Below are 12438 nucleotides of genomic sequence, written 5' to 3'. Positions count from 1 at the left end.
CTAGGTTGCAGGTGAATGTGAGTGGCCTTAGCTATGGGGATGCAAGAGGACTCCTGTGCTCTAGTGACCTCTGAGGCCTTGAAGTTCTCATGTGGAGGGGTGGAATGGTGACTAGTCTGTAGTGTTGGGAATAGGTGCCCCAGAATAAGGAGTACCAGGGGGACCAAGGAGTCTTCCTGAATTCTGTCTCTACTGCCTGCTTGTCTCTGGTGGGCCTGGGCCATCACAGGATGCCAACCTTGCCATTCAATCAGAGAGGCCTAGCCCACAGCTTGCAGGCCCAACACAATCCATATGTGTTTTCTTTAAAATATTTTAAGTTAGTTTCTCATGCTTAAAAAAAAAAAAAAAAAAAACCAGTAAGAATACTCTGAAATACTAGGTTTCTTGATTTTCCTACACGATGTGTGGACTGGCAACAGTTGGCCTGCTTTGGTTCCTGGGACAGCATCCACTGACTGGGTGAAGGAGATCCATCTGGATGGGGAATGATCATACTAGTTCCCCAGTCATGGACACACCCCAGCCTCCTGGGCATCCATCTCTTCTCATTCTGGTCCTCAAGTGTTCAAGGGAGACCATGCCCCTCGACCTTCCCCACCCTACACCTGCGACTCCCATGAGGGTCATGCAGAGAACAGAGAAGCTCATCTGAACGTACTTTATTTGTCCTAAACAAGGACGCCTGCATTTTTGTACTGAGGCAGAAGTTCTTGGATTTTGTGCCGGGGTGCTGAGATGGCCTGGACAATCTTCAAGGGGGGCAGGTATTTCTGGGGCGCCAGGAAAACAGGATGGTGAAGTTTCACCTTCTTCTCAAGGCTACACAAATCCAGGAACAGAGACTTAGGGTTGTAGATCTCTTTCTTCTTGGTCTGGGCCGGGGTGAATGGCTGCTTGTTGAGCGGCTTCACCAGTAACCGCATCAGATCCTTTCGAAAGATATTCCAGTCGTTTTCCTCCAGGAACCTCTGACACAGGTCTTCGTCACTGAAGGGCAAACACAGAAGCTGCATTCCAGGGCCCCTCCCAAACCCTAACCATACACGCTCTGCACCCTGGCTCTGTTCTTCCCCACATTTCTCCACCTCCTCTGCCTTTGCACCAACTCAGTCCCTGAAGTCTGTGCTGCCCTGCTGCCACCGCCAGGAGCCACAAGTGGGTTAGTAAGTGCCCGAAATGTGGCCAGTGTGAGTCAGACTCACAACCGCAAAGCAACGGGAACTATTACTTTTCAGATGGACAATGTGTTGAAATACTTTTGATATATTGAATCTAATAAAGTGAATTGAAGTTAACTTTTGTTTTATACCCTATAATAGCATAGGCAAAACAGGGAGAGTGATGTATGCCTGTAATTTCAGTACTTCTAAAGCACGCACAGGAGGATCGCTGTGAATTTGTGAGTAGCTCTGGGCCACACAGTGGATCGGAGAGTAGTCTGGGCTACATAATGAGACCCTGTCTCAAAAAGGTAAAAGAAGGTCAGCAAGGTAGCTCAGTGGGTAAAGGTGCTTGTCACACAAGCCTGATTGCCAGGGTTCATTCCCCAGAGCCCATGCAAAGGTGGAAGAAGAGAACAGACTCCACAAAGTTGTCCCCTGACCTCTGTAGGAGCCCCATGGTCCATATGTACCCACATATACACATCATGAACACACACAGACATATACATAATAATAAAATAAGTTGAAAATAATAATAGGAAGTAAGGCTATTGGAGAGCTGCTCATGGTACGTGCTGGTAAACTCAGCACTCGAGGGGCAGGAGGAGGAGGAATTTGAAGCTAGCCTTGTCTACACAATAAGTTCTAGGAAAGCCTGAGCTACATACAAGACCCTATCAGAAAAAAATAATGTAGCCAGGCGGTGGTGGTGCACGCCTTTAGTCCCAGCACTTGGGAGACAGAGGCAGGCAGATTTCTGAGTTCAAGGCCAGCCTGGTCTACAGAGTGAGTTCCAGGACAGCCAGAGCTATACAGAGAAACCATGTCTCGAGAAACCAAATGAGAAAAAAGAAAAAAGAATGTAGCTATCAGTCATTAGCTTTGGGTGAGATGTCAATACAAACTACAACGGGATGAGGGTGCCTCACAGTGAGACACCACTGGTACCCATGAGATAGCTACCATCAGAAGCATGGAGATGCTCAGGATCTGGACTGAGTCAAAGTTCCCACAGGACTGAGGGATGCTAACTGGTGTGGCTGCTTTGGAGAGCAGTCCACTAACTTCACAGAAGGTTAAATATACAGTTAGCACACAATCAGCATTTTTCCATCAAGAATATACTTAAGAGAAATGAAAATGGGTTCATATATAAACCTGTGCAAGTTCACAAGAGCATTGTCCTTAACAGTGAAAACAGAAATAACCCAAATTTCCAATTGATGAATGGATAAAGCCTTTCTCCTCCGTCTCACTCTCTGTCTCTGTCTCTGTCTCTGTTTCTCTCTCTCTAACTCTCTGTCTCTGTCTCTCTGTCTCTCTCTCTGTGTCTCTCTCTCTATCTCTCTGTCTCTGTCTCTCTCTGTCTCTCTCTTTCTCTTTCTCTCTCTTTCTCTCTCTATCTCTGTCTCTGTCTCTCTCTGTCTCTCTTCCTCTTTCTCTGTTTCTGTCTCTCTCTCTCTTTCTTTCTCTCTCTCTCTCTCTCTCTCTCTCTCTCTCTCACACACACACACACACACACACACACACAATTATTCTTTTATATGAAATGCCCAGAACAGACAAATCTTGAAAGAAATAGGGTGCCCTGGGCTGGTCAAGGCACCCTGATCCTACCTCAGATCCTCCCTCACAGCATCTCAGGGAGAGACAGTAAAGTGGGATAGGCTCAGTACTTATTGGCTCATTTCCTTCTGATACCACAGCAAGGGGAGGGCATTGCCAAACTTCTTCTATCTTGTCTGGACTCACCTGCCTAAGGGGGCAAGCCTAACACCTCCCAGGTAACCATGGACATTCCCTGGCTAAATGACACTGATCATGACAAAGGCAAAGAGATCAACCAAAGACAATACTCAGAGTGGGCTACACAGACCTTCCAATATCAGTAATGTTCTCACCCACTCATGAAAGCTAACTGTGGACATCTTCTTCTCAGTGCCATGTTGAGTAATATCATGTTGATAGCTAGAAACTAGCTGGGTGGTAGATTTATTTATGCCACAGAAATAAGCATGATACTTGGCAAGACTGTCTCCTGACTCCTAGCAACCCAGCTGGCAAGCATTTGCCAGTTCATGGACCAGACAGTCCCCTCTTTAAAAGTTGCCTTAACTCACATCTTCTTACACAACTGAGTACTATCTCATTCTTACTAGCGTTCACCACATGCCTAAGTTGCCTTAACTCACATCTTCTTACACAACTGAGTACTATCTCATTCTCACTAGCGTTTACCACATGCCTAGCCTTTACATTGACCAAATCTTTTGTGTTTGTTTTTTCAAGACAGGGTTTCTCTGTGTAGCCCTGGATATCCTGGAGCTTGATATGTGCATAAGGCTGGCCTCAAACTCAGAGATCTGCCTGCTTCTGCCTCCTGGGTGCTAGGACTAAGCACGTGGGCCACACCTGGCTACACTTGCTGAGTCTTTAGTTTTCACAGCTAACCCATTTTATAGACATGAACTGATGCTACGCACACCCGTCTACTCCAGTCACATCCAAAATATCGGGGATAAAATCCTGATAAAGGATAAGAGGCAATAAGACACCAAAAGGGGTTCTGTGCCTCCTGGATTTCAGACAGTCACTGGTATCCCCTAACTCAGACGTGTTCCAGATCAGTCTTTCCAATCGTCAACACGGCCTCATAATTAGACATAAAGGTACCCCAAGAAATGATTCGTAAATAGTTAGGATTGGGCATTTGTCTCCTGGCCGACACAATGTTTCTAACCTATCCCGGTTTATCACCCAGCTTCCCATAGTGTAATCTCTCTCTAGGATACTGCCTTCCCAGAGCTAGCAATAGAGGTCGAGTACATCCCTTAGGGCAACAGATAGTTTACGGTTTTACGTACTAGAGAGTAATCGAAGGGCTTCCAGTCAAGGACATTAGCTAGAAGTGTTAGGTCAGGTCGGAACTCCCCACTGCCTGCCCCAGGCTAGAACCAGAGAATTAACAGGAAATGCTAGATTGAAATCTCCTGGTCTTTGCTTCCAGTAGAACCAGAGAATTAGCCTAGGAATATCAAAATACCTCAACAGGGAGGGCTCCACTCCTCTTCCTCCTGCTTCACACCTAGTCATCAGACCCTGCTGACCTTGGTGTGGGGGTCACTTGCGTACGTAACTTCAGTCTTGCATCCCCTGACATCAGCCCTGCTTGCTGTATGCTACTTAAGCCTGCTTTTCACTAGCACAAGGACTGAGAGAAGAAGAAGGACTTGGACTTGGACTAGGATCAGGAGAAGGACTAGCACTTGGACTCGCAGAAGGACTAGCACTAGAACTTAGATGGGCTTGGACTCAGATTCATGCATCCGCATTCCCCTGGGCCCAGAGCACTTGGGCCCGGGGGATACAGCCCCAGTTCAGAGGAGATAGCTGCTGCTTTAGACCCAGTATGTTTCAGATAGCCTCAGATGTACCTCAACTATTGAGATGCCAGATTTACCATCTCTCTTTTGCAATGACTGTAAAAGTCTGATGCCATTTCTAAGAAATACATTTAGATCTTATACTTCATGTGTCGTCTCTGCCATCATTTCATTGCCTACGCGCCTTGTCGGCCTGACTAGGATCCCCGTTTCTCCCGCGGGTTGAGGGAGGCCCAGATTGGCCGGCCCGCGGCAAACTGAGGGTTTGAAGAGGCCAAGAGAACTTGCCAAAACCTATGAGGGACAGGTACATAATTACACATCCCTACTGGATAATTTATTTTTGGATCTAGAGTCCAAGGTAGACAAAATTGCATGTCACCTACAGGTGCTGATGGTCATGCTGGTTTCTAGCCTATTTTTTTTTTTTCGAGTAAATAGTATCTAGTTCCAAACCCCAACCTCTCCTATACCGTAGCTTTATCACTGTAGTCAGATCTTTGTTTTGTCCTGGGTGTCATGACCTGGGCATTGAAGGGGTAGTTTTCAGGTTGTCTAGCCTATGGCACTCATAGGATAGATGCCCTGGTTTAAACACAAAGCATTTAAGCTACATGTTGGCCCTATCTCCTGTGTGACTGGGCAGTCTAGGAAACCCTGAATCCAACAATTAGTGAGGTTACAATCCTGTTTGGCAGCATTGAGATGGTACACCAAGGCACTTGCCAAGCAGGACAGGGGCAACTGCTCCAAACAGCTGCATGTTCCAGCCAAAGGAAACCTCCAGGAGTTTGACGTTCCCAAATGCTGCCCCTGCCACAGGCATCACTCGAGGGGCTGAGGCTCCCTACAGCGATCATCCAGGAGGTTGTTCTGGAACACCATTTAATAGAGACACTCAGGATGCAGAAGAAAATGGCGCCCTGAAGCTACAAGAAGCCACCAGCGATTTCCCACTTGTTTCTCTCACCAGCAGCTGGAAGCTTGGCCATACCCAAATACAAAGTGTTCTTTGCTCTGCTTGTGATTTTTCTTAAATCTACCCAGTTTTTTTGTTTGTTTGTTTTTGCTTTTGTTTTTAATTTTGAGACAAGGCTTCATGTAGCTCAGACTGGTTTCAAACTCACTAAATAACTTTGAACTCTTGATCTTCCTACCTACACCTCCCCAGTGCCAGGTTTACTGGCCTGAGCTGCCATGCCTGGCTTCAGTGACTTACATATCTAGCTGCCTCAGCAATGAGTCTGCCCAGTGCAAGGTTTAGTGAGCTCATCATATTGTTTCTTTAATTCACACTAGAATCTGTTCATAGATTCAAGACTATGAATGTGGGTGTGGGTCAGAAGGGGACAATGGTAAGTCAGAGGATAGGAGAGAAAGCAAATTGTTTGAAAATGCCACGATGAAATCTAATGCATGTGCATTGATTTAAGCTTTTAAAAAGTAAACGGCTAAACTTTTCATATACACACAAAACCTGAATGTGCCTGAGAACACCCTGCTGTCTGTCCGAATGAAAAAATTGGGGACGTGTAGCACTGTTTCTAACACACACACACACACACACACAGATATACACCGCATGCACATGCATATCCTCCCCCACCCGCCCGTCTCCCCTCTCCCTTCCCCCTCCCACCCTCCTTGCTGAAGGGAAGCCTTATTCGGTAGATCTAAATTATGTATGCACGTTCTCAGCACTGACCTGGGATAGTCCGCGTCCATCTTTATTATCTTTGCTTTCGTCTCCTCGTCAGCCATGTCATAAAACTTCTCTTTTCTTACTCGTATCAACTCTGATCCCAGGCTCAGAAGGATGAAGGGCCGAGGATCACGCTGGATTTCTGGAAGAAAGGCCTCGTGGAGGCCCTAAGGAGAAGTCACAGACGGTGAAACCTCACAGACAAGCCAGATCCACCAGCAGACTTTCTAGGTGGGAATCATAGGTGGCCAGGGAGGGAAGGAGAGGCCCAGGGCTCCATCTACTGCCCACCAGCACAGTTCCCAGCCCTGGAACAGGGCAGGGCCCTGCACAGCCCTCCAATGTCCCTGCACCACGCAGCCCTCAGGGGTCTGCTCTCGGGGCCGCTCACATCGGTATTTGAACTTTCTCTTCTAAGCCTCAAAAGAGCAAGGCTGGTCTGTCCTCTCAGTCTTTCCTTCCCCAGCCACCTCCATGTCATCTTTCCCCACAGACCACAATGCTTTCTCTGTGGCCATTGACATTAAGAACAGTTGTACTCTTTGATGCAGTTAATGGGGTATTCCTGCTCTCAGGAATGAGTCCTCTGTGGTCATGTATGCCAAAGTGATAAAGACCACAGATAAGCCTATGCGCTCTACATGCAGTATACCCCCGCCTATTTACTTGTTTGTTTGTTTGTTTGTTTTTGGCAGTCTTTGTACATAGTCCTGGCTGTCCTGGAACTCACTCTGTAGACCAGGCTGTCCTGGAACTCACAGAAATCCACCTGCCTCTGCCTGCAGAGTGCTGGAATTAAAAGTGAGCCACCATGGGGCTGGTGAGATGGCTCAGTGGGTAAGAGCACTGACTGCTCTTCTGAAGGTCATGAGTTCAAATCCCAGCAACCTCACAACCTCCCGTAATGAGATCTGACCACCCTCTTCTGGTGTATCTGAAGACAGCTACAGTGTACTTAATTATAATAAATAAATTTTTTAAAAAAGTGAGCCACCATGGCTGCCACCAGTCATGTCCCCTTTAAGAAACTACCCTGAGCAGGCTGAGTTGTAACAAGAACACATGATTGCTGGACTCTCAGATCCAGCTTCTTAAGACTCAGGCAACGTGAGGAGCCGATACTAGTGACCCCAGAGTCGTCGGTGCCCAGAGCCTGTCATCCTCAGTAAGGTGGGCACCACGGCCCCTCCTCACCATTGCCAGGCCTTGCACAGAGCCCCCACAAGGCTGACCTTCAAGGGACCCTACAGGCTGGAGGAAATATACATAAATGTAATCCTCATTACTCCCCAGGGGCACAAGGGTTCTCACCCTCGCACGTGGAAAACAAGGCTCAGAAAAGGGAATGTGCTGGTTCCCAGCCATGCAGTTCCAGGACCCCTCCTGGCTTCCAAGTATGGATCTTTAAGCTTCATAAAATAACCACTGGTGTAGCTCCTACACGCATCTGCATTTTATAGCGAAGATACTGAGCTTAAGGGAACCGGCTACTGTCACACCACACGGAAACATCTAACAGATTTCACCCTGGTTTGTCTTCAGAGACCATGCTTTCTGCCAACGCAACATGAGGAAACTGAGGCAGAAAGAGGTTAAGGGTTTGCCCGGGATAATGAGACACAAAGTAACTGGGTGTGACCTCTACGGGGACAGCACTGTCCCGCATGGGCTCTATCTACCGTCTATCCACACCTGAGTCACACTCGGGTTGTTTCTTTAGTTAGACCCCTAGAACTGCTCCCAAAGATCCTGGTGATTAACACGAAAGTCCTTGTTTCTGCTGTCAGGGCCTGGGCTGGCTCAGCCTTGCCCAGCTCTCTAGCCTGGCCTCGCTCCACACACTATACCCCTAACTTTGTGTGCATGCACTGTTTCAAGCCACCCTGCCCTCCTTCCTACCTTTGAACTTTCTGCCCTTCAGTCTGGAACATTCTCAGTTTGAACATCTCTCCTCAAAGCCCCTGATCTCTCTCTGACCACCCCATGTAAGAAGCCCCTTGGTTTCCAGGCCATGCGCAGTGGCAATGTTCAACTATTTCCATCTTTGTAACTCGTCTGTTTATCGTTTGTCCCTCACTGGGTCATGTGATGCAGGGGGCAGGAGCCTGGTTGGTCTACTCACCTATACTGGTGCCTCATGCTGTTCTTAAAACAGGGCAGACATGCAGGAATCTGCTGAATGAACATGTATGCACATGAGGTCACATGTTAGAGGCAGCAGCTGGCCTTGGGGAATTTCTACACTTCACAGTGAGGCCAAAGATCCAGATAAGGAAAGAGATTTGCTGAATACCACACAGATTTTAGTGGAGCATAAAAATAAGAAGCCTGTGCCTACTTCTTGCAGAAGCTATTCCCTTATACCTCTTGACTCAGAATCTGGGCCTCTACTCCAGTCTCCACCTGTTTCCTGGGCATTCTAGCATGGGGGTGAGGGGTGTCCTCTATGGCAGGGACTCAGTCACTCCTGCTCCTTACACAACTTCCCAAGACACCATCTACCCATCTTCCACACCTCTAGTTGGCCTGAGCATCCTTAGCTACCATCTTTGGTTGCCCTGTGTTGGGTTGTACAAAGTGAACTCTGAAACCCTGACACACAGCAGAAAAGCGTGTGTGTGTGTGTGTGTGTGTGTGTGTGTGTGTGTGTGTGTTGTATGTGCATGTGGGGAGTAGGGGGCTGGGGGCAGCTCGAAACTGTGAAGGAAAGAGCAACTGGAGAGGAAGATCCTCCGCCTGAGAAAGATTATTTCTGGAGCCTTGGCACTGAGCCTGGCTACAGAAACACTGAATGAGACCAAAATGACGTTCTTTAAATATCTCAGGCCATCTTGTGGCATGGGAGTGGAGTTCTGTTTCACTGTGGATGGGGGTAGGTGGAACTAGTTTAAAGTTACAGGTTTACTAAACAAAAGGAAAACCTTCCCACGAAGTAAAACAAAACAAAACAAAACAAAACACCCCTTAAGTCAGGATTGATAGTGGATGCTGAGCACCCAGGTACCCTGACAGACACTCAGGCCAGTGGGAAAGAGCATTCACAGCTGTGGTGACACGTGGAAAGGCATATAAGGATGACCTTAGAGATGTCCTAGCTGAGCCACAGCAGGAAGGACCCAGTGATAAGAGCAGGTTTCCAGGGTCCAGGCGACCATATACAGCCCCTTCCCAAGTGGGCTCTGGCTCTGCTAGGTCATGCCTTTCTACCTCTGTTCAGCCTCACGGTCATTATTGGCTTAAAGGTGACCGGGTTACTGCGTTAGCCTTCTCTCTTCTTTTTCTCTATTGTTTTGTTGCTGTTTGTCCTCGAGACAGGATCTCCTATGCAGTCTATGCTGGCTTCAATCTCATGACCAGCAGCCTTCCAAGTACTGCTGACTGTAGGAGCATCAAGCTCTGCCTGGCTACACTGGACTTAAGATTTCCAACATTTTGAAGATTTACTTTTATTTTATTTTTAATTATGTGTAGATGGAGTGGCGGTATGAGCATGTGTAGTTGCCTGAAAGGTCCAGAATTTGTCCAGAACAGTCCAGGTTGGATCCCCTGAAGCTGCCTGATACGAATTCTTAGAACCAAACTCAGATCATCTGAAAGAGCAGTATGTGCCTGCTGAGCCATCTCTCCAGCCTCTAAAGATTTGTTTTATTTTATTTTTTATTTATGTGCCTGTGTGAGTGAATGCCACATGTGTACAGGTACCCATGGAAGCCAGAAGGGGGCATTAGGTCCCCAGAGCTGGAGTTAACAGGTGGTTGTGAATCAGCCAATGGCACTGGGAATCAAACTCAGGTCCTCTGCAAGGGCAGCAAGAGCTCTTAAGGAATGAGCCAGCTTCCGGCTTCCTCCACCCCCCATCTTTTTCTCCCCCCAGTCTGCCCCCATCCCCATCCTTCACTGCAGTGCTGGGGATTGAACCCAGGGCCCCCTAGACAAGCCCTGCAGCACTGAGCAGCAGCAGCAGCAGCAGCAGCCCCATCTACAAATCTGTTTGGTTCTATGACAGGGTCTCTGTATACAAAGTAGTGGATTTCATCATGGCATCTTTCTGTATGTACGTGAGCGTATGCTCTTGTGTGCACATGAGTTATGGAAGCCTGAGGTCATTCTTCAGGAGCCACTCACATTTTTTGTTTGTTTGTTTTGACATGGGGCCTCATTGGCCCAGAGTTTGCTGAGCAAGGATCCGCCTGTCTCTGCATTCTCAGAACCACTACATCCAGTTTTCTCACTTGGGCTCTGGCTCGGCTTCAGGGTGTTCATGTTCGTACCTAACATCTTGCCAGCTGAGCCCTCTCCCAGTTCCCCGTCATCAAGGCACTGTCATAGCTATGTGCAGGGATTATTTTTGTTCGTTCTCTTCCCACCACTTGCCTGGGGGGGTGTGCTCCTCCTCATCTCTAGCTGATTCCCTCTCTTCCCCATTACCCATCCCCCTGCTTCCTTGTAATGCATTAACATACTCTGCAAGTCTCTTAAAGCCTTTCTATCTCCTCTGATGGTCCCCAGACTCTTCAAAGATCAAACCACAACATCTTTATCACATCTTTATTTCCGTTACCTTGGAAACAGCGTCTGACGGTGTGATCTTGGTTGACCTAGAACTCACTGTCTAAGTCCAGGCCGGCTTTAAACTCAGAAAGATCTGCCTTCCTTTGCCTCCTAAATGCTATGGTTAAAGGTGTACACCACCACACCAAGCTGTAGGCCTTATCTCTCAAAAGGCCTATTTTTGAATACTATTTTTCTTCCCTTTTTTCTTTTTTAAGTTTATTCTTGTTTTATGCGCACTGGTGTTTTGCCTGCAGGTATGTCTTTCTGTGTGAGGGTGTCAGATTCCTTGGAACTGAGCTATAGACAGTTGTGAGCCACCATGTAGGTGCTGGGAATTGAACCTGGGGCCTCTGGAAAATCAATCAGTGCTCTTAACCACTGGGCCATCTATTTAGCCCCATTTCACTCTTTTCTTAAAAACTTTAGTGTGTGTGTGTGTGTGTGTGTGTGTGTGAGTGTGTGTGAGAGAGTGTTCGCACACACTGCAGTGCTCATGCAGAGGTTAGAGGATAACTTTCAAGTCAGTTCTTTCCATCCACTGTGTGCTCCAGGGACCTAAATCAGTTTGTCGGGCTTGAGCTACAAGCGCTTTCACCCCCCTGAGCCGTCTACAACCTAACACTATTTCTTATATCATCAAGTCTAGGAAGATGTGTTTCTAAGCCTTTCGGTTCACTGCAATACGTTCCCAGCCCATCTGTGCATTAGACTGAAGAAAGCTCTTGGTACACTTACCACCACCTCTCCGTCCTCCATCTTGTGGACCTTCATGTAGACCCCCACCATGGCCTCCTTGGGGAGTTCACCAAACTTGGTGTTGATCATGGAACATTTGACTGGATGGCCATACTTGGATCTGAAATGTGACAGGCAGCTTATCAGGACTGTCTCACAGTCAGCTTGCCAGGCCTTACTGCGGATGAAAGCCCTCCTGAAGAATTCGCACCTCCAAAGAAGGTGGGAAAACTCAAACCCTGAGGGAGCCTGCCTGCTGCTGTCTGGGATTAGAGATGTGTGAGAGAGACTGTATTTGGGAGACAAAGGAAGTTAGGGACCATTAGTTACCAGAAGGAAGCTTCCTGAAGAGCAGGTGACCCTGTACTGCTGAGCCAGCCTGTTGGACAAGCCCAGGCATAAAGTTCATGTAACCTAGTTGGAGCTCTGGTCTATTTAATTCAAAGCTCCTATGGAGAAGGAATTTCCAGCAAGGATTGCTTCCTATGAAAACAGACTGTTCAAAGTGTACACCTGGAGACAGTAGAGGTTGGAGCTTTTTGACAGGAATGCATAGTAGCAGTGGCCTCTCTATAAAGACAAGTTTCCCTGGCTGGGCTACAGACCCTGGCCTTTGTTAAACTGGTGTTAGCTTTACACACACAATCCTGTTGTACTGTGTTTGGTTTCAGTTTATGGCAGCAAGAGGAGAGAAGCTAGGCAGTTTAGATTAGAAATGGAGAAGAGATTATCAGCTGAGTATAGCTGGAATTCAGCTCATATACAAGACAGGCTTCTGAGAAGAGTACAAGCCAGGTGTGTACATAGCAGTTCCTGTCCATGTTGTGCCTTCTCCCATACAGACCCATCAGAGACACCGGGTCGGTTTTATTTCTACCTTTTTTTTTTTTTTTTTTTT

The 12438-nt window shown here is 47.4% G+C and overlaps 1 protein-coding gene across 2 annotated transcripts in view; it reads right to left on the bottom strand.

Moving 5' to 3' along the window:
- Positions 1-647: 647 nt before the first annotated feature.
- The window catches only part of Cnbd2 (cyclic nucleotide binding domain containing 2), a 67895-nt gene continuing 56104 nt past the window's right edge, over positions 648-12438 (bottom strand). For both annotated transcript variants that reach the window (XM_031372484.1, XM_031372483.1), the window contains exons 11-13: positions 11541-11661; positions 6255-6418; positions 648-990 (exon numbers count right to left, since the gene is read on the bottom strand). In XM_031372484.1, the coding sequence (XP_031228344.1) occupies positions 672-990; positions 6255-6418; positions 11541-11661 (604 nt within the window). In that variant the 3' untranslated portion in view covers positions 648-671. The remainder of the gene's footprint in view (positions 991-6254; positions 6419-11540; positions 11662-12438) is intronic.

Source organism: Mastomys coucha, unplaced genomic scaffold (genome assembly GCF_008632895.1).
Source record: "Mastomys coucha isolate ucsf_1 unplaced genomic scaffold, UCSF_Mcou_1 pScaffold15, whole genome shotgun sequence".
Classification (NCBI taxonomy): Eukaryota; Metazoa; Chordata; class Mammalia; order Rodentia; family Muridae; genus Mastomys; species Mastomys coucha.
This window is presented reverse-complemented; position numbering and strand designations above follow the sequence as displayed.